The sequence below is a fragment of the Neodiprion fabricii genome, chromosome 7 (assembly GCF_021155785.1).
Source record: "Neodiprion fabricii isolate iyNeoFabr1 chromosome 7, iyNeoFabr1.1, whole genome shotgun sequence".
NCBI lineage: Eukaryota > Metazoa > Arthropoda > Insecta > Hymenoptera > Diprionidae > Neodiprion > Neodiprion fabricii.
The window spans coordinates 8,323,777-8,346,924 of record NC_060245.1 but is presented as its reverse complement, the minus strand read 5'-3'; the positions used below and the strand labels follow the sequence as shown (position 1 = coordinate 8,346,924).

The 23,148-nt window shown below is 37.7% G+C and overlaps 1 protein-coding gene across 1 annotated transcript in view; it reads left to right on the top strand.

Annotated features, from left to right (window-relative positions):
• The window catches only part of LOC124185963 (dynein axonemal heavy chain 2), a 670,443-nt gene that overhangs the window by 635,453 nt on the left and 11,842 nt on the right, over positions 1 to 23,148 (top strand). Inside the window, exons 43-47 of the mRNA XM_046577226.1 lie at positions 6,578 to 6,850; positions 9,605 to 9,949; positions 10,313 to 10,447; positions 10,990 to 11,266; positions 21,102 to 21,512. Coding sequence (XP_046433182.1) covers positions 6,578 to 6,850; positions 9,605 to 9,949; positions 10,313 to 10,447; positions 10,990 to 11,266; positions 21,102 to 21,512 — 1,441 coding nt within the window. The remainder of the gene's footprint in view (positions 1 to 6,577; positions 6,851 to 9,604; positions 9,950 to 10,312; positions 10,448 to 10,989; positions 11,267 to 21,101; positions 21,513 to 23,148) is intronic.

Below are 23,148 nucleotides of genomic sequence, written 5' to 3'. Positions count from 1 at the left end.
GATAAAGCAAAAAAAAAAAAATCGATTTTTTGAAAATTTCACACTGGAAAGCTCCCTTAAGTTCTGCGCCACGATGCTGTTGAAGCTGCGCGTCAAGTTGCGCAATTGACGAAATCGATGACGGATCGATTATTGCGTATTCTTGTGGGTATGACGTCACGTATGGGATGGTGTATCGAGATCCGTGTTGCGGCAGGTCGTAGGTTTTTGAAACCACTCTAGTTCTGGCGATCGTGATAAGTGGTCACGTTTTGAGGAGTTTCGCGAAGTAATGGAGTCGCCCAAAAATCACGAGGGGAATGGAAAGGGGGTTGCAAGAATGTAGAAGGTGAGCGCTGCTTCTATCCCCGCAATTGAATTTTGAGCATAATTACGAAAAGGCTTGCCGAGTAACGGATAGCCGTTTTGGATTTGCGTTGTAGAAAAGTACTCGAAATTCTTTTGCCGATTCTTTTGCTTGATGACCGTAGCCTGAGTACGTCTGTTAGAGTAGAGTTAATTTTGAGTTCTTGCGAAAGTTGAGTCACGGGTTTTAGTTGAGTCTCTCTCGTTTTTAAAATTAAGTATAACCGAATTCCACTGTACCGGGTCGAGCCGCGTTATCGGGTTTTTCAGTGTCACCTCTCGAGTAGGTCGGGAAGAGCCAAATTGGAGTGCTCCGATTAGCGAATAACGTTTTCGAGGATTTTTAGAAGGTTTCATTTCGGATGCATTGCGATAACGTATAGTTTCGATTACGTTTAGTTGCGCTTGCGCTTAGTTCCGTGCCGTTGAGTTAATATGATGTTAATTGAGTTGCGTTACCTTGAGATTTTGTGTTTAGTTGAGGTCACATTTAGTGCGCTTGCGCTTAGTTAGGCTGCCGTTTTTTTTTATTTTTTTTTTTTTTTAATAAGGATTTATTTACTTGAAATGAATAGGAAATAAGCTTCAGGTTATGTTAAGTTGTCACGTTTAAATTTAAGGCAGCTCGCGGTAGCGTCGAAGCTCCCGAGTCGGGTGAGATCTCGGGTGAGATTGAGGACGCCGTCTGTTCGGTAGCCCGACGGCGCACCGTCGAGAAAGTAGTTTTGGTTTCAGTTTCAAGCAATTATCGCTATTGAGGAAAAATGGCGAATTTGCAAATTGAGAATAGCGTATGGAGATTTTGTAATTGTTAAGTGACATTTCAGTTAGGGAGCCGCGAGCTTAGTAGGGTAAGGACTAGTGTAGGTTACGTGTAATTTTCTGTTTACTTTTAGAATCGCGACGAGCGACTTTTGGATTATTTTTTTTTGTTTTTGTATCACCGCTAATGTGAAATATAAGATTTTATTTCACTTCTTTTGTTAAGTAGCGTGTGGTTTTCGAGTGTCTCTTTCTCTCCAAAAATTACCTTTCTCCTCTCCGCGGTACTGAGCTACCGAGCATATTGCCGGGGCATAGCGCATTAACGATTTCGAGGCGCCAGGCGCCCAACAAAATTTCGCGATATTGTATTTAGTTCCAGGGTACATCGTGGACGCCAAATTATTGTGCACGCGGTAAGTTCTCGGTCATTTTTTCCGAGTGACCGACGAGCAGGAAAAATCCACGTCACAGTATTGAAGGTCATATAAAAAAAAGTGTCAGTACACCAACAATCACGTAGACAAATGTATGACATTCAAACTTTGTTGTTATAAATAACTTTAGGAATGTCAAAATGACAAATGGATAGTCACTTCCTTCTGAAACACCATGTGAGAAACATTGTAAGAGTTAAGGAATGTCTAAAAATGTAAGTTTGAATATTTTATGTGTATATGACGACTTATGAAGAATATTTATTAGTGGTATTCTTGTGCAACAATGTAATTTAAAACTTTATATGTGAAATCTGTTATTTATTTAAAGAAACCTGATGATGGCAGGCAAGGTCCTGCCGAAACGTCGAAATAAAAGCATAATTCCATTGTGGAGTGTATCTTTTCATCCCTGACTGTTTCACCCGACGAAAATTAACTTACGTAACACAGCCTAATACGAACTTTTACTTTGATAAGAGGGTATGAAATTTCGATAGATTTATTGATAGTTGGATGAAAAAAATATATAGGCCCTGAAAAAGTTTGCTTTTCTATCCAGGAGAACGGTTGAAGTGTATTTTAGAAAATCCATAGTTAAAATTTCTATTTATTGGTAACTCGAAACAAATATATTTGTATGTAATTTTTACCAACTTTTACTATCATATCAAATTACAAAATAGTGGAAAAAAGTTTGTAAGTGAACGCTATTACTTTTTTTTTCATGTTCATAAGTACTTTTTTTCACTAAACCCCAAATGTAGTCACCCATCATATTTTCGATTTATTGGCTCTGATAACGTTGTTCGAACTTCATAATATCGTGATGAAAATGTTCTCCTTGTTCTTCTGAGTATACCTCTATGTTGTTTTCAAATTTATCTAAATAAGCATGTAGCATATGTACTTTTAGAGACATTCTGCAACCTATGGTTACAAAGTTTTTGAAGTTATACTTCTTTAGGCGCGTTATGAAAAACTGATGAGAGTGAAATTTCAGGATGCGCGCGCATCACTGTAACACAAAACTGTAACACAAAATTAACAGGATGAAGTTGCCCACTCAACCGAATTCATGCGCGCGCATCACTGTAACACAAAATTAACAGGATCAAGTTGCCCACTCAACCGAATTCATTAAGTCTCGAAAAAAAGCTAAATATTTATCCACATGGTTTTAGTTTTTACAGTCACAACACGTGTTTTATTTTCATACAAGTGCGAATTATATATGTGGCAATAAAATATATTCAGTAGTGATTTGAATTGAATATTTGGATTAATATTATTTACTATTTGTGAATATTAGTGAAAAAATTGTGCTAAAATACTTTTTCAAGTGCTCCAATATAATTGAGGTTAGTTATCCGTATGTATTATTTATTGATATAAATTAAAATATCATTATTTAATATAATTGATACTAAATATTATTAAATTATCAATGTTGAATATTTATTATTGGTTTTTTAATATTTACAAAATAAAGAAATAAATTTAATAGAACATTTAATAAAAAGTTCGTGACAAAAATTTAATAGATTATTTAAATATAATATAAAACATCCGTTATTTGTTTTATTGTTTTTTATTACATACTTCTTTTCTTTATCATTGTGTGACAGAAGATTTTGACATGTTGTGTATTTTTTAATGATGCCAAAGAAGTATAACTTCTCACGCGCGTACATAAGTACACGCACCCATTTTTTTTTAACATACTTTCAACTAGATCTTGGTCATTTTCATCTTTTTTATTCCCCAAAAATCCAGAGACTACTGCTTTAAAACTATTTCAACCTTTTTTTGCGGTCTTTTTAAATGTACCAGAACTATTTAATATTTTTACGATAACTGAAAAGAATGTATTATTATCAAAACTACTACAAAGCAAACTTTATATGGAATATGGGTACTTTTCCTTTATTTTGGAGCATAATGAAAAGAAAAATCATGAATTAATTTTAGGAAACGGACGAAAATTTTTTATGTAGAGTTGTGTAATAAACGGTCACGAACATCAAACTCGTCGTTATCGTTTCTGAATCAATCTATTGTCTGTACTTCATGTTTTACGGTAGGTTCGTCACCAAATTGCAAATCTACGAGTAATATCAAACTTTCACTTCCCTGAATACGAACTTGTCATAATTATTTGTCTGCTTTTTCTGGTCTCGTACAATATTGGTAATAATTTTTTTTATGTTCTTTGATCTGCCAAATTTCTACTTAGAGCTAGCCAGCATAAATAGAAACTTAGTGTTCAAGATATTTCTACTATTATTATATTCTCGTTTCTTTCACTGATCTATTTTCCTTGATTTCACACTAATCTATATCCTTACCGTAATGTACACAATTTTGTATTTGATCACATGTGTTACGTGGGGGTGTGCGTGTCCTGAGCGGTGGTAGTTAATGATTAATGAATAATCAAAGATGCTCTCATGTAACCACAATGAATAAAAATTAAAACTAAGAAAGACCTACCTCTCGATAAGCCGGTAATTTGTAGGATCGTGTTGCTATAGTCCCCGCACAGGTTTGTGAGGTTTGTTCAAATGATTGAGGCTAATTTATAATAATATAATAATAATAATGGTAAAAGGTCGTCGGTCAAAATAAATGGTTTGAAATGATTTAACTGGTAGAAGATAAGGTATATTCTGTTTCGATTTGGTGATTGAAATGTCTGGTGACAATCAATGGTGATAATGACATAAGAGCCGAAAGTAACAATTTATAAAGTGTTTGAGTTTATACAAATCGTGTGTTATTCTATTCTAAAGGATATTATAATTTGGTACCAAGAACATCTATCCTGAACGATGGTTATAACTAGCTGGTCGTGATTATTCGATATTGTATCTCTCTTTTGATATTATCTTAAATTAATTATAAAGTGGAAGCCGAGCTGATGACTGGAGAATAACTCTCTAAATTCCCAAGGGAATTGTCTATAGCTGGACACCAATTCTTGTTGCTGTTATATCGGATTGTGCTTAAATCTTGGAAACAATACGTTTAATCTTACTGGGGGTAGTGAAGCTAGCCACCAGCTCTAGTCTTACTTTTGAATGAATACTATAATAGTGAATTTTGATTAGAAGGGAGAAAACAAGAATTCGTTCAATGTTGAAGATTAGCACTCGGATTGACTTATCTTTAGATGTGTAGTTCGGCGAGATTGAGAGCCGTCGGATCGTGTGGGTCTGCGTCAGTGGTATTTCTGGAGCAGGGCCTCACCTCGAGATCGGAAGGGTTGATGGATGATATTGAAAACGATGAACCCGGGCCCTCAGTCCTGATTATCAAAAGTTACTTTCCACAATAAATGTCCAAATGTATTACTCGCGGTTTTGATATGAAATGGTTTGTGTTATTATTATTCAAATTATTATTTCACGTAAGTAATAAAGTTCTTGATTATTGAAGTAAATGCTTAATATTACCAGATCTGGATTGAATCTGGGCCGAACTTGATTTATTTTGATGAAAACGGAATATCATAAAAATGTCTATTCTCGAAGATATAAGAAATAGTAGAGAACAGGAAAGAATTTAGAAGGTAGGAGATAGTGAGTCTTTTCAAATCACAAGATAATATGAATTCTCGAGTTGACGGATTAGCAAGAGACTTTAGGCCGGTCACAACTAAGATTTTCCGAACGCTACTATCACTCAAGAAGGGCTGATACGGGTTGACGTCCACGCACCTCGCGACTTGACAGACGAAAGACATGGCTGCTTGGGCCTGAGGGTCCCAGAAGCTGCAGTTGTGATAAGTTACAACGGTAATTAGTCAATGAGGCGCGAGGGCGACCACCCAGTGCCCAAATCCACACGATCAGCGTTACTTCACGCTCTTCGACGGTGTTCCGACGATTCTCAATCTCGTCGGTGACATATTAAAAATATGATCAAGAGATATTTACGTACAACGTTCACACATTCATCCATACATCTTAATAGGTAATCTATTTTAATTTAGTTCACAATGGATGAATAGTTTATGCTAAATATTAATGATAATTTTGCCTTAAAAAGAAAGGTATTATTAGGCTGAGCTCCGCTGTTACTAGCTCAGCAGTCTCTTATCTCAGTTCTTGGTACCATTTATAGGAAACAAATTTGAACCTTATACTAGGGATCATTGTTGGTTTCTACGTGACTTTTGCCAGGAGGGGTGGAACTCGCCGTTATTAGAATATGAGATTTTGATGAAATAATATCTGTGCATCGAAGAAATTAAAGAAATGAAATGAAATGGAATTTTGAAAAAGGTACGTCAAAGCGGTACGTCGGGGCGTAACATATGCAACCCCTCACCTTATTTTGTGCAGTCCATTCGCCATAACTTATCCCTTTCGTACCATATATCTTTCTATCAAAGTATAAGCACAATTATGTTGAATAAATCCCAGATCAAAATTTGCATACTCGAGCTACGTAGCTCAATGTAAATCGTATACAAGTAGGTAACCTACACAAAAAAGTGATGGTTGACTTGCGAAACACTAAAAAGGCAAAATCGATCGGTACGATATTTTTTTTTCTCAATGTGCGTTTTACCCAACCTAAAAAATTACCCTGTATGCAACTGAAAATAACAAGTCACAGCGAACTTTGGACGATTGTCATTTTCAAAACCAATCTAGTGTTTTCAGGTGAAATTTTGTTTACCAAACTCTCATACTATTTGAAACTAGTCAGAATACGCATATTTTGACAAACATCAGCACGATTAAACCATGTGTTAAAAAATTCCGAAAAAATCACTATCGTACTTGAAATCAGTGCTCAAATAGCAAAGAAATTGTTTCTAAAAGTAATCGTAACAAATTTTAGGTATTTCATTTTCAGAAAATAAACAAATTGTTATAAAACAAACTATTTTTAATTCACATCAATATTTGAATCAGCAAGACTAATATTTGATACTGGAATAAAACATATATGTATAAAATATAATTAGTTCTTCAGCTTGATTACGATGACTTGACAGTGAATGTTACGATTTCTAACTGCAGGAACACCTGCCGAGGTCTTTTTGAACAACACAAGTTATTATTTTCGTTCAATACGTGCATCAAAATTTTGGATGCTCAAGGAAAAGTTGTGCGAGGTGAATACGCTTTCTTATTGAAAGGGGGTATCGTCGTGGACAAAGAAAATCAACCTGATAAGCCTGTAACATGGTTAACTGATGAATCTTGGGATAACATCACTGAGCTAGACAAGATTCCAGGATTTCATGGTGTGGCGGCATCCTTCGAACAATTCCCAAGGGAATGGCATAATTGGTGATTAACGCTCAATATTTCATTATGTTTATTAGCTATGTACCTTTTTTTGTAAATCGATGATCATCTAATCAGAGTACAAAGCGTTTGCAGTCTCATTACGATACACAGAACAGTTGATGCCGGATACAAATTACACTGATGAAAATTCTGATGTAAACACCATAAAATTTACGGGAAGTATTATTCAACATCTAGCACTTCTTTTTATACGAGTAAGTCTGTTAAAAAGTAGTGGTACTTTCGTAGTAGTATTCATTAATTAGTATTCGCGGCTCATCTGTTTGTGTCTCACATTTTTTACTTATTATTAGTTGTTGATCGAATGATACCAATCGATGCTGTAACACTTCAAGCTAATAGCAAATGTAAACGATGATTCTGCAAATTGATATTTTTGTGGAAATTCATTTTTTATAAAAAACTTGATATCATAATTTACCGATTTTTGTACACATGCACTAGTGTTATTCAAACAACTACGCTTACAGGTTAAATGAAATGTTGTTTCATGTCAAAGTAATAATTAAACAACGACAAAGAAATTGCCAAAAAAATATTTTTACTAGGTACACATATTATTTCGCATATAATTTAGTAGGCCATGAAAAAAAATCAGCTACTTTCCAGCATAAGTGTTTAACGGGGTTAAAAGTTTACTTGCTTGTCCCTTTGGGAGGACGCTACAGTTAGTAATTCCGATTAGGTAAGCTATCACTTATTTTGATGATTATCGGACAAAACACTTTCCCAACGTGAAGATACCACAAACAAAGCAATACCACTTTCAACGCGGAACAAAAATAATCGAACACTTTTTTGTTACGTGAGAAAATCAGGTCAGAAAGGGTTTTCCCGCAATGAGTGGTAATTTTATTACAGGAATAATTTTTGTCGCGTAACTCATGTGTGACACAGAAATTATTTTCAGTGTAGAAGAAAATAAGATCTCAATCCCATCTAAATTATTTGTCGAATTTTCGGTGTCACAAGTGTAGAAAGAAATAAACAAACATGTATCATTAAGTGCACGTAACTCTAGCAAAAGGAGAGAGAAACGTAAAAAAGTGACTTACATAAGTCACAAAATAAATGAATATCGCAACTGTCGACCACTCACGTCCGAAAGTAAGCTAATGTCGTCAACGACCATAAAATACATTTAACGTTATCCGACTTCTCCAGAACTCATTACAAGCGTGTAATCCTAAATCTTACCGTAAAAAGGAAGAACAGACACCAATCTTTATCCAAGTCGTTCCAATCCCTCATTGTAGGTAGAATGAATGCAGCAAGTAGATATACAAGGGGGCTTCTAATTCAATGTGCTTTACCGACCGAGTGCGACCTGGACGAATTGCACCATACGATCTGATATTTGTTCTTTGAAAACTAGACTATTACAGACGGTTAATTTATTGATTTATTAAATTATTTATTTATTCATCTTTTTTTCAAATCTTAACTTTTGAAACGGGCGGAGTACACAGGTTTGAAAATAAAGGTTGCATGCTTTGAATATATGCAAACGTTTGATGCGCGGAAACATCAGAGCGTGCGATCGATTCGTTAAATGTCACAGGTTTCAGTGTTCTTATTATTGCGTTCTTGGTAATGCGCACAGAATGCAGTGAACTGTTTCTCAACATGTTTATGCTCGATGAGTATCTACTAATTTCTCTGTAATTATATACGTTGTCTTTTTTTTTGTTCTTTTTTTCAATAAATAGCCTGATGATGGCTGGCTGGGCCCAACCGAAACCTTAACGATTTTTCTCCAATTAAAATTGACCATCCTCTACGAATTCCTCACTCATATATCTCCTCGGGTCACGAAAATCTGCACGTACAATTAGCAAAGGTGTTAATATCTCTACCCGTACTTCTTGTTCTATAAGGTGAATGTTAGGTTCAGAATCTACTATGAGATAAATAACTGGGATGTTGTCTTTGCTTATTTGACACCGTGTTTCGCGCTCAAGCATATCACTTTCGCTACGTCATCTAGTATTAAAGTGTTTACTAAATTTATCAACCAGTTCTAGGGACATTTTCATTTCCGTTGTTATTAACATCACAACACTTCTCTTTACAATTAACTATGTGGTCAATGTTACTATCAAGCTTGGCAACGTTACTGCGTTTATATTTGAAAAATAACTACTGTAAACTATGATGTTAAGTCTTGAAAAAAACTAACAATATACGCTTGTGCAAAATCGCGATGAGGTTTTCTATGGCACAAATCTTATTGTTAGTATCAACTATTTCTTCGTTCGGACATGGACGTTGGAACTGAGCTTGATTTTTGTTAAACTTCAGTCGCCAGTTACTATATTCTTTTGTTTTGTAATTTATGTCAGTATTGTTATTTTTATAAATTGTTTCTCTACTTTTGCTATAGCTAGTTGTATTAGCCGATATATGTTCAGATTGTACAATATATTTGCAGTTCCGAAGAGAGCCCCCTTCACAGAGCCGAAAAGTCATATGTTTTATTCATTCTTTTTGGACCATTGACACCAAAAATTCCGCATATTATTTCGAATATTTGTCTTCGGCTTTGTATACAGAAATCAGTAATTACGTTATTTTAGCTAATATGGATACAAATTATGCTTCGTGCACAATTGTACTTTCCCAAAATGTTGAAGTATGGGTTTTAGTGACAGCATTTCTTGCAGCATCAGGGAAATGATTTTTACGCCGATTCTGCTGTGAATCTATGTTTACCTTTACGCTAAATTTCTACAGGTATATGAACACCGAGCCAGAAGTCGCTCCACTAGTAGGAGAGTGGGACGACACTTGCAATGAGTTCCAACGAATGTTATTCGTACGAAGTTGCCGTTCCGATAGAATTTCGTTTTGTATTACATCATTCATTGTAAATAATCTTGGGCAAAGATTTGTGGAACCACCCGTACTTGATATGAAGGCTGTGTTGGAAGATTCTACTGCGCAAACTCCATTGATTTTTGTATTATCTCCTGGCGTTGATCCAACCAGTACTTTGATGCAACTTGCTGAAAACCAGGATATGTCGGCCAAATTCATGACATTGTCGCTGGGCCAAGGCCAGGCACCGATCGCAACAAAGTACGTGAGCTATATGGTGAATTATAAAGATACCTTGATGATCGTAATATAGCATATCCCAAAGAGTTTCGATCTAAAATCTCATATGCTTAGATAATTTCCCGTTAGAGATCTATCAAGCGCACACTAATTCACTATAGTCAATGTAAGTAAATATTTCACAAATCACTTATACTCGAATACAGAATAGTGACAGATGCAATCGCAGTCTCCGTTACTCATTACTTAAGAATAAGTGTGACCTGTATACCGTGATAGGTCACGATTCTTTGAATTATTAATAACTGCATTAAAGTTTGCCCATGGGCAATATTACTCCAGAGACATAACGTACTGAATTTCACCATACACTATTATTTTCAGAATGATACAACTTGGTGCCCTAGAAGGAGCTTGGGTATTTTTAGCAAATTGTCATTTGTCTCTTAGTTGGATGCCGAAATTAGACAAAATTGTAGAAACACTTCAAACGAGTACAATATTACATCCCAAGTTCAGGTAAAAATGGTTTGCATAAGTATTTGTGGTACAAGGCAATATATGGATAGCATAGTTCAAACACTGTTTAGTAGAAAATATTCATAAGAATAATTCTGATTTTCAAAATCATGATTTTCATGCCTTTCTTTTGAGTATCTAGTAAAAATTTTGTTTGATAATATACTTGATTCCTGAGTTCAAAAAGTGTAAAAAACATTGCAGCTTCAATCCGTTCTAGACCTATAAAAATCTTTAGATCAAAACACTGAATAAAAATTATTTTTCGTAGCATTTGATACTTGCTTAAAGTAGGTGCATGAGAACAAGATTTTTAGCACATAAATATGTTGTTTTTGTGTATGCTATCAGAAAATAGCATGAGTGGTAAATGCGTACACACCATCAGTATCTGACCATGCTGAAAGTTTATGACTTGTTGTAAATGAGTTCATTCGGAGGCACATTTAACGATACTACCTGACTATAGTATTTGATGAAGTTTTGAGCACTTTGGTACGAGTAGAATGTATCAATAATTCCATGGATTTAAAATTTTACAGACTTTGGCTGAGTTCCAGTCCTTCTCCAGAATTTCCTATATCGATTTTACAAGCTGGAATAAAAATGACAACAGAGCCACCCAAGGGAATAAAAGCTAATATGAAACGTCTTTACCATTTGATAACGGAAACTCAATTTGACATGTGTGCTGCAAAAGCAAAATATAAGAAGCTCCTGTTTGCTTTGGTCTTTTTCCATTCCATGCTTCTAGAGCGAAAGAAATTTCAGCAGTTAGGATGGAACGTCATATATAGCTTCAATGATTCCGATTTTGAGGTATATATACTTCCTTTGCTCCTGTATTTTTCAACTTTTTTCGGTAGCATCTCAAATATACGGCTCCAGATAAATTTCTACATGTACGTCGGCGTATCGACACCCAACAAAGTGTATTCCTGCCAGCAACCGAAATTGATTTGAGAAAATGTAAACTATAAAGTAGTGTATAAACCTGTTTGACTTTTGATCGAAGCTATCAAAAATATCACGTAGGGGCTGTCCATAAACTTCGTAGGTCGACTTTGTACATTTTGAACCCCCCCATGTCGCCTACCGTCAATATCCCCCCACCCCACTGATGAAGGTAGGTGCTTTGAAAAAAATTTCTTAAATTAAAAAACTAATAAACAAGTACATTTTTGCAATATTATTCTTCCAAGACGTCCAAAGGAACAAATGCCGATACTAGCCACACTTGCAAGTCATTATCAACAGGAAAAAATTGTTATGAGCTTTTTCGTGTTAATTAAATTGAGTTTCAAATGGGCGTATGACAAAGGCACGTCATTCAAAACTGTGACTGCGAAAAATGAATTAAAATGCATCCATTATAATTATTTGAAGTAACATTTTTTTATTTTATATACCACGTTTTTGAATAGACTGAAAAGTATAAAATAATAGTATAAAATGAAAAACGCGGGGCGCATGCAATAGGTAATTGATGCATGAATAGTTCACCTAACAATAAGTCAGTACGAATTTTATTTTATTGAATTGCAAATAATATGAACTGGTGTGTAAGTTTTCACAATGACAGCCATTTTCTATACTCTTCACTATTATTTATTGCTTGCGTCCCACGTTTTTCGTTTTATACCAGTATTTTTTACTTCTTAGTTCTTTTTAAAAATGTAGTGAATTTAAAAAAAAAATGTTACTTGAATAATTATTTTCTGCATTTTAGTCTTCTGTGTGTGTTGCCAACCGACAAGACCTAATAAACCCTCTTTATGTCGCAAGAGTTTCAGCAGATAAATCGTATGCGTAAGGTAGTGGAGAAACGAGGACGAGAGAGTAGGACGACGTGCTTTTCTCAGCTCTCAGTAATTCGTGAGTTCCGTGATGCGGAGAAATTGTTTGGAAATTGCATGGTGACCAAGAGTCCGTAGGAGCCCACAACGGATAAGTCTACGAGTTGATGATGCGGTCTTAGCATATTCCTGAGGAAGAGACGGCTGGAGGACCGTACACTCACATCAAGAGCAAGCCAGATGTGAGGTAGTACGGTTGTGCGTCTTCGTGAGCGAAGTGCTGCTGCATCGTACTCCCGTCTAGGGGTAGTGGATTGCGAACGTGTGCTGCGCTTGCGCAGTAGCGAGTATGTCCACCGAGCGAGGCTGCCCAAGCGGGCCAAAAATGAACATGTACTGCGCATGCGTGGTAGCGAGTACGCGCGCCGAGCTGGGGTGGTCGAGCGGCGTAGAAGCAAGTGGGCACTCGTGACTCGAGCGCCGACTAAAGTAGATATCAGGCGTTTCCATCTTCGCAAGTACGACCCGCAATAGCCCCTTGTATCGTCAGGTACTATACGGCCGATTATTTTTCCCTGAAGCACGGTAGCCGCAAGTATGGACAGCCTACCAACGATGGTGTACCACACTTACTGCTATGGGTGTTCGAGTCCTAACCCGAGATTCGATCCTCGAAGCGTGAGCCCCTACGTTCGGCAGAGGCCTGGGTACAACAACTACGCGTTCAACACCGAAACGCGAGAGGTTGATCATTCACACCCGGTACACAGAGTCCGCGTCGGAAATACAGAAGACAGTTCAGAGATTTGCGGTTTATTCTGGATGCTCGGGACTGCACAGAGACTGACCTTATATCTAGGGTCGATTATCGCCGGGCGGCAGTGGCACGGACGAAGCACACCTAAGGAGGCGCTCGAGCTCGATACTCGATCTCATGGAACCCACTATCTGTGAAGAAGTGGGGAACGATGTACCGATAACCACTAGATTCTAACAGCAAATGCTGGTTATTCAATCTCACGAATCATAGGGTATGTCGACATGTCAATCCTTCGTTTACACGCGTTCAACCCCCATACCTCATATACTTCAACTCATACTTGACGAACGTTGCAATGCAAGATCGAAAACTTGCTTCAGCTGCGATATGAGCCGTGTCACCATTGTAGCCAAATTATGTCCGTAGAACTAGAGATATCGTTTTCACTCCAACGTTACGGTTATCAGGCCTGATGAATCTTGGTCGGGTGTGTCAGATTGATCAATTAACTAGAGCCCTTCTGTACTCGACAGTGTGTATGAAATTGTGCAATCGATTTTAAACATCCTGATGAGACTATAACAGAGGCATGTGGCAAAGTTGAGATCGCTGCTTACGGGGAGAACTCGTCAACTGTAATCCACGGATTTGCACGAGACTTCGCAGAATGAAAAGATAATAAAAATGAAAGAACACGTATTTCGGCTTATCCATAAAGACCATACAGTTTCCGAGAAAATAACGGTTAAGGTTTCGACGCCCCTCCATGAGTCCGCTCGCTCACCGTGCTCTAGTGGAGTACAGAATTTTTATGTTTATCATGTTTTTATGATAGGTATCACTCAGAGGAATGCACCGGATTCTTCTGAATTATAATATTGTAACAATCAACGCAAAAATCAAGATACATGCTATCAATCATTTGTTATTTCCAATTATTTTTAAGCCCAATACCCTGTTACATATTTTGGAATAACGGACAATTGCTTTGGAATGATGAATTGTAATTTAAATATAGTGTTCTTATATTTATCAATAAAATAAAGAACATTTGTGAAGCATACTTTAATGAATAAATGAAAGAAACAAAAATTTGTCGGGAGTTGAACACGAGATGTAACAACTCGAACTTGTAATTCTAACCACTGCGCCACTGATCCACTTGAGCACGGTCCGCGCGATTGGACTCATAAAGCGGCATCAAAACATTAATCGTTATTTTTTCGGAAGCGTTCGAGGTTTACGGATAAGCCGAAATACGTGTTCGTTTATTTTTATTACTCTTTGATTGTGGAAAGTCTCGTACACATCCGTGGGTTACAGTTAGCGGGTTATTCTTTTTAGGACACTTGTGGTGAATCTTTTAACAGTATGCGTCACTGATCACGCCTGCCGTCTTCGTCTGTCCTTGGTCGACTTCGTCTAACGTCTTCGACTACCTTATGTCTTTGTCGGCTATTGTCGTGTACATTAGTCTTCGGCTACCTTCGATATCCGTCAGTGGTCGTCGTGTGATCCTCAAGTCTCGTGTGTGGAACAGCTAACCGTTAAAAAATACTTGTATGGGGCATAACATCTCGATCAAGATTATAAATTTATATCTCAGACAGGTTTTATAAACATTTGTCTGAAAGTGCATGACAAACGACGCAATCGTGATTTTATAGAAATTTTTCGACACAGCGTATCTAAATTATGAATTAAAAACTTGAAAACCCCTACTTTCTAAAATCTGAATAGATTCAGAAAATCCTTATGATAAATAGCAAAATTTTTTACAAGTACTCGAAAATGGACATTTCATAACTTTAGAAGTTAAATGAGGAAAATTGAAAGAAAATTATTATTATTGGATTGCATTTTATTATGATAATATTTATACTATCATAAATATATTTGAATCCTTGTAACTCTCTAAATAGACATTTTTCGGCCGATATTATAATGAGCTTTCACGTTTATTCTTATGTCAAAAATGCAATCCAATAATGATGACTTTTTTGCCGTCCTATTTATCTTTTGAAGTTATGAAACCTCCATCTTCTAATAGGTATCAAACAATTTGTTATATTTTATAAGATTTTTCTGAATTCTTTCAGATTTTAAAATGTGGGTTTTTTCTAGTTTTTAAATTATACTTCAGATACGCTCGGTCGAAAAATGTTGAAAAACTTGCGATTACGTTTTTCGTTATATACTTTCATACGAAAAATTATAAAACCAATTCGAGTTATCGACTTAGAATCTTGATCGAGATGTCATGGAATGCACCATATATAGTTTGAAATTGATTGCAAAATTTGTACTGAACATAATTTAATATTGCATTGTCTTCCAGTTCTGAGCTATGTTCGAAGTTTCAGGTTTCTAGTTCATCGGGAAATCAGTTTAAAATCGATCGCAAAATTTGTATCGAATATACAACCAAAATACAAACAGACAAAAAAGTGAGTTGATAAAAATGTAGTAGAACAATAGTAAAACCAGGTATATCAGACTGAGAGCCCTCCCCTCGCAAAGTAGATACGTGGTATATGGACAGCCCATTACTGTGTAGAAAATGATTTTGGTTTAAACGAAGTCCTATTAGTCTCACCGGATGTTTCATTCAAAAGAATTAAAATCTGCAATTATCGCTGAAGAATAACCTTATCGCATTTACATATGTTTAAGTAAATCTTTCAACCGAAGCTGTCGGCCAATAAAGCCTATGGGTTTGTATGACAAACTCGGATGATTTTAGAAACGATTTGATAAAAAGTCTAAATCTTGCAGGATTTCACAACAAAATGATGAAACCAAAAAACTGCCATGTTCCGTTTAATTCGAACTCGCGGCTTTACCTGAAATGAATCAATTTTAAATGTTTTAGCGACGAATATATAATTTTTCCTTCATGTTAGTTTTTACAAATAAAAGATTATGTTTTTCTCAGTTTAAATGTTTATTGAGAAAAAATGTATAAATAACTTGTCTTTCTGAAACGTTTTTTCAATTTTGTTTTAATTTTTTTTATTCGGCTGCCTAGTCCTATCAGTTTCAGATTTTCACCCGGACATTTTCGAGATCACCACGGAAGTTTGTCGGACAGACCAACAAGACTCTTCCCTTCCTTTTTACGGTGATAACAAATGTCAAGGAAAACCTATTTTTCCAGCTTGTTTATTATACAACAACTTGATTCAGTGAACTCCAACGCACTGTACCTTGCTTATTGTTGAGTCCGTATAGCCATACTGCAACGCACAGTGGGATGGAAACCTAAATCTCTTGCCCAAAGTCGGAAAATAAAATTTCGTTATCGGGGTTTTGAAGTGATGGGCCGAGTAAAGTAATAGTCTGAGTGACAAATTGCAAACTTGGGACGCCGGCGTGAGCCTGTCACGTGCGGAGCGGTCTCGCACGCGACGACTTAACCCTCTAGGTAACCGTAGAGGTTTATTCTTATTTTTTTGGCGGGTTGGGAGGTGATCGTCCTCTACAGGACGATCCTTGTGAAATGAATTGGAGGATTTCAATATTATTGTACTAGAATGTTTTGATGGAAAGCTAAATGTTTAATGAAAAAGATAGCAAGAGAAATGGGAGACGGGGAAGCTTACAATGTTTATGCTTAACCTAATGTTTACTCTCTCTCTCTCTCGCACTTACTCTTCGGTGGTTCAGCTCCGAATTCGCAGAACGGCTCAAACTTTCATACTCACATTCAGTTAGGACTACACAACTTGATTAAGTTCGTGGCACAGCTTTAAGCACTTATTACTAACTTCAAAAGACTGACGCCGCGACGCGAGAAACCTTCGCGACCGCGTATAGAATTAGAGTATTACACTCTCATCGTCGGTGACGGAAAGGTGACTTATAAACTCTACACACGGTAGCTTTGAAGGAGCCGGGTTCCGTTGCTGTCGTTATTAGGCTGTTGCTAACGGGACTGACTTCGCTCGCTCGTCCGACACCCCTTGGATCGTCGGGCAGCGAGCGAGATTTTTGCTGAATTTACAATTTCAGAACAAAGGCTCGCCTCGCGACGGTCATCCTCGAAGCGCGTGATCTCGCTTGATTACACTCGGGATCTGGCGGGCGCGGAGACGCTGACGTTGCTGACGGTCAACTACGCCGTTGCGCTTTGGTCGTGCCACGAACTGTTTTATAAATGAATAATTATGAATTTACTAATGAATTTAAAGCTATGCTTCCTCGTCTCTAAAGCGATATTAATAATTATTGACATGGTTATGATGATATATTCAGGTGTGAATATGCGGAGTTCGTGACAAGCCCAATCACTTTATTGTTAGTCAGACGAGGCGTAGTAGGAGTCAAAACTGTGTGCAGTGAGAAGATGTTGCCAGGCACGAAGCCCGTATCGGCGGACGGTCGGACTTCAGAGACCGCTTACCAGTTTTCCGTCACTTCCCCCATGCACTCACTAACTTACGTTTTGCATAAAAAAAAAAAAAAAAGGGGGCGGGGGATGGCCACCAAGAGACTCCCGGCAGAGAGAACTCCTTAGGCACTTTTACATTGCATTTATTTCATATGCACGCAGCACGGAGTGGGAGTCATGTAACGATTTTGTGTTTTGAATACATATTACACTTTAGTGTGACAACTCATCGATTTATTATCTTTACCGAGGCACGCAGCATAGAGCGGGAGTACGGCGGAGGGAGAACTTACGTGTCGATTTGGTCTTGCGGTTTCAGAGACTAGTAGAGAGATTGCCAATGCAGGTGCTCAAGGGGGTCTCCACTGGCCGAGGTAGTGGGGGTAGTCCGCGTGCACATTGGCTTGGCCGATACGTCAGATTCTGGAAGTCTCTTCGACAGCTGCGTGCACATCAGCTACCTGGGTAATGCAGAGTGACTGCAAAGCTGACTGAGCAGCGGCGTGCACGTGCTTCGAGCGTATCTATCGGGTGAATCTTTTTGTTTGGAAACCGCGCCTTCCGCGTTCGTTAGAGAAATCAACAAATGCGAGAGTTCACGTTTATTTACAGACGCGATTGGATTTTTCTGATGATGAATGCGTCTGTAACTGAACATTTAATTGTGATAAGCATATATTTATATCACGGTCTCCTCAATTGGGCCTGTTGCGGAAAAGTATGCTCGTCAATAGGTGCATGACTGCGTCAGAGACTATTCTTTCATTTCAGCACGTATACGCATCAACAATTTTTTCGACTAATATTATATCTATTGAACTGAATCTACGTAAAAAGTAATTAAATGGCTGTTAAGCCTTCAGTAGATGAACATGCACTGGACCGCCAGAATCATCGTAAATAGTCCGTAGCAGCGGGCGTTGCGCTCGTGGCTGGTAATCTAACGATTCTCGGATCGAGACCACATCCTTTTTTTTATTTCTTCTTTCAAGACTGATGGATTGACGCATTTTTTGAAATAGAAGAATCTGTTTACGAATTTGAAACGCGTAATAGGAATCTTTGACCGCATATTGACCACCACAAATGTCAGAATTGAAGTATGAAATTAAATATGGTGAGAAAATGAGTCCAAGCGTAATATGCTCTCCTCGCACGTAGAAAAGTAATTTTTCAAGCCAATCCTGTCTTTATAAATGACGCGAAATGAGAGAAAGTATTTTGGTTTTTTTTCTTGTTGGCAGATCTATTTTAACTTCTCCAGAGCTGCTGGCACTAAACTGAACACTACGAAGCCTCTTGACTGACTGCCAATATCAGAAAAGAAGAGGGGTCCATACATTGTTGCTACTGAAATAATTTTTTCGTTCCGATCTCGCATCTCTCAAAATTCTTAAGAAATGCTCGTCAAGACTGATATAAAATAGGCGCATTTTTTTTTAATGAGGAAAAGTTTGAAAGGATGTGGTCTCGATCCGAGAATCGTTAGATTATCAGCCACGAGCGCAACGCCCGCTGCTACGGACTATATACAATAATTATGGCGGTCCAGTGCATCTTCATCTACTGAAGGCTTAAGAGCCAATTATTTATTTTTTACGTAGATTCAGTTCGATTAGATATAATATTATTCGAAAAAATTGTTGATGCGTATACGTGCCAGAAAGAAAGAATAGTCTCTGACGCAGTCATGCACCTATTGACGAGCATACTTTTCCGCAACAAGCCCAATTGAGGAGACCGTGATATAAATATATGCTTATCACAATTAAATGTTCAGTTACAGACTCATTCATCATCAGCAAAATAAAATTGAGTCTGTGAATAAACGTGAACTCTCGCTTTTGTTGATTTCTCCAACAAACGCGGAAGGCGCGGTTTCCAAACAAAAAGGTTCAGACGATAGATACGCTCGAGGCACGTGCACGCCGCCGCTCAGTCAGCTCTGCAGTCACTCTGCATTACCCAGATAGCTAATGTGCACGCAGCTGCATCAGCAATCTTTCAAAATCTGACATATCGGCCAAGCCAATGTGCACGCGAACTATCTCCACCACGTCCAAATCCCCCCGCAACTTGGTTCACCCGCAGGGCGAGCATTGGCAATCTCTCAACTAGTCTCTGGCGGTTCTTTGGCACAGTTTTGCGTAGCGGCTCATCCATTCACTCTCCACCTTTGGACAGCAAATCTGTGCGCTCTGAATTTTGACTGGGTCGCCGTTTTAATTAAAAATGATTCCAATGGAGCGATGGGAAATAAGGAAAAAGTGACAACTAATATAATAAAGCACTGTTGATAGACTTTTTTTCACCTTTTTTATTAATTGATTATGCAATATACGCACGTGATGGGTATATCCATCTCCGTTCTCTGTTTCTGTTGTTTTAATGTAAAGCCACCCTTCGCATTATGGATAAGATAAAATTAAAATTTTCTAAGATGTAATAAAGATTGTCCTGAGGATGGCTCTAATCCGAGAGTCGAAACGTTGACATCAAATATTTGTTGTTAATACTAGACCTATATATCCAAGATCCTTCCACAACATTCAAACCACGAGGTCAAGATCACTTTCACATTCACTCTCCATACCGAGGTGCGCCATAATTGCAGGCAACCCAAAATACACATACACTCTGAGCACAGCTCCGAGTTTCCGATGTTTGGATTGAAGCCGCTAGCGCACGGCTGACGTTACCCTGGTAAAACTTGGAGCTGTTCAGAGAGGTTCCTGTCTCGCGCATTCATGTAATGTCCCGGTATGCAGCGAGGCTTGCACATGCAAAAAAGGAAGAGGCATGTTTAAATACAGTACAGTACAAATACAGGAAAGACACTAATGAATATTACTGTACATTGTGTATCACTCAGGTTAATTGGCACAAGCTGTGCTATACACAATGAAAACTAACGCCACCTGTTAGTCAGGTTATATCGGCAATGAAATGCACTACAGGTGAAAAGAAAAAGAAAAAGAAAAGAAAATTCACCCGCATCTGGACTCAAACCGAGGTCTTCACATACGCATGACTAGGCTCATCTTCGCTACGCCACATGAGTGCTCATATAAGTTCAAACATTCAACGTATCCGAACCCATTCGGACGTTTAAATTAGATTTTGTTGTAGTAGCCGCTCAATGCGGCTTACCGCTTCAATCTGTTAAGATCCAAGTCATGACTTCGACGTACCATGAGCTTAAAAAAAATCGGTGAGGACATATAATGATATTCCGTTGTAAGGTGACGACAGCGGCAGGGGTAATATCTTTGTCGAACATTTGAGGAGAGGGTTTTCGTCTTGGCCAGAGCATCCATAAACTTTTATGTTAAGAATCTGCGCCCTGTCCATGTATACCTGCTCAGAGCAGTGTCGTGTGAGTCAGACAAAAAGTCACTTGTGAACTTATTCACCGAGGAAACATATTCAGTGTAGAAGTATTCGAACAACAAAATTTATACAAATCCGGCAATATCCCGTATTTGCATTTGTCTGGAATGATGAATTCATATTGTACAGAACCTTATAAATTTTTTGAAATAGGTTTCTCTGCGGTATTATACTGCCCAGTATCTATTTTATAGCTATTTGTAACCCTTTACACGCATCCTTTGTCAACGCAATTAGTCTTGACATAATTTTATTCACTAACAAAATATCTTACATGTATTCAATGACAATGTTCAGAACTTATTTTGTATGTTCCAGGTGTCAGAAAATCTACTGCAAGTGTATTTAGATGAGTATCCTGAAACACCGTGGGATGCTTTAAAGTATCTCATAGCTGGCGTCAATTATGGTGGCCACGTAACAGACGATTGGGACCGTCGTTTATTGATGACATACGTTCAGCAATATTTTTCAGTTGATTTATTGAACACACCATTTTATCGCCTTTCTTCACTATCAACCTATTATGTTCCTCGGGATGGATCACTGGAGTCATATAGAGATTTCATAGCCGTACTACCAAATACCGATAAACCGGAGGCTTTCGGGCAGCATCCTAATGCTGATATCACTTCTCTCATAAATGAGACAAAAAACATGTTTGATACTCTGATGAGCTTGCAAGTTCAAGCAGTTTCGGAGGTGGGTAGTACCAACAAGGAAGACAAGGTACGTGCACCAATTTCAAAATTTTGTTCAAAGTGATTGAACGTGTTTACAACGTTAACCCTTCGAGTACATACTTATATTTTCGAACATCGAGTACACACTGGGTGGTTACCACCCGGGGTCAGTTTTGCACATTTGTATTTTTGAAATTATTAATTACATAATAACCAAAAAATTTTTGGGTGAGCTTAAATGTTTCAAAAATGTATTTGCATACTTTTTGAGCAAAAAAAATCGTGAATTTAACGTAAAGAAAAGACGGTGTTGTTATTTTGATAAATCGTGAATCGTTTAAGTACTATATTTAAAGGAAAAATATAGGTCATTGACCTTCTACTCAAAAAAGGTTCTCATTTCGCATGATGAAGAAAATGCATTCCAGTATGTAAAAAGAAACGCGCATTCACGGGAGCATCATTTTAATGATACAAAAAGTGACAAAAATTGTGATGAATTGTCACGTGTTCGACTACCACACCGGGCAGTCGATCGAACAACGGCAACTGCTGGCTAAACGGACGCACTCTGCCACCTACAGCACGCATATACACCGTTCAGTGCACATGGACGGTCAAGACCTGTTGCGGAACTAATCCTTTCTTCATTGAGACATCGTCTGCAGCACTGGGAATTTATTTTAAATAGGAGCGTCTTGCAGGACTTGTCAGCAAGCCCGGGCATACCGCCGGACTGATTTATTACGTATAGCATAAATTCGATACCTAGCGAAAGCGACAGGTAACCTCTTTAATTATTTAATTGTAAGCGAAGTACTCACCTGACTCACATATTGTTATAACGTCGGAGGTTTCATCCGGAAACTAAGACCAAAGTTAGAGGGATTTTTATGACTCAGAAAATTTATAAGCAGAGTAGCTTCTTTTGAGGATATAGATTTATACAATATTTTGGTCACATGCAAGCGGTTTTATTACCAGTAGAAGTCAAGTGGTAAAGTTTAATTGCCGAATGAGCTAGAAAAATTTAAGTGTCACTTAATATCTATCAGGAGCGTAACCAGAGAATTATTAATTGAATTATTATTTAATTTGGTTTTATTATTTTGTTATTGCATGAGCATACGGTGCATTCAGTGCCAAAACTTCCCATCTTCGTATTCAAGTAGTTGAGTAAACAGATAATAATATTGAAAAAAATTAATTTATTAATTTCATTGCATAAGACCTTGCTTTCTCACTCTGCTAACAGCTTTTTTAAAATCAGTGTACACGAACAGGGTTATAGAGAACAGCAACAGAGTAAAATCCTGTGTCTGTTGGGCAACTATGAGGTATGATTCTGCTTCTGCCAGTTAGATAGATTAAAATCAAGCAGACAAAAATGCTACATGAAGTAAAATCCATTATTGGTGGAGGAATACGGAAAAGAAGTAAAAATCAGAGTCCGTAAAATTGTGCCAGGAGCAGCAGCTGAAAATGAGTGTGCCTAAATCTGTCACGATCACAGGGACAGTGGAAACCTGAGTCTGTGGTAAAACAGCAATGGCAATCCTTGGAGCACGCGTCTGCGATACTGTAGCAACGGTAAAATGGTGCGTCTGAATCTGTTGTGATCACAGGGACGGTGTAAAAACCCGGGTCTATGGGAAGGCAGGGACGACAATCCATCAAACTTA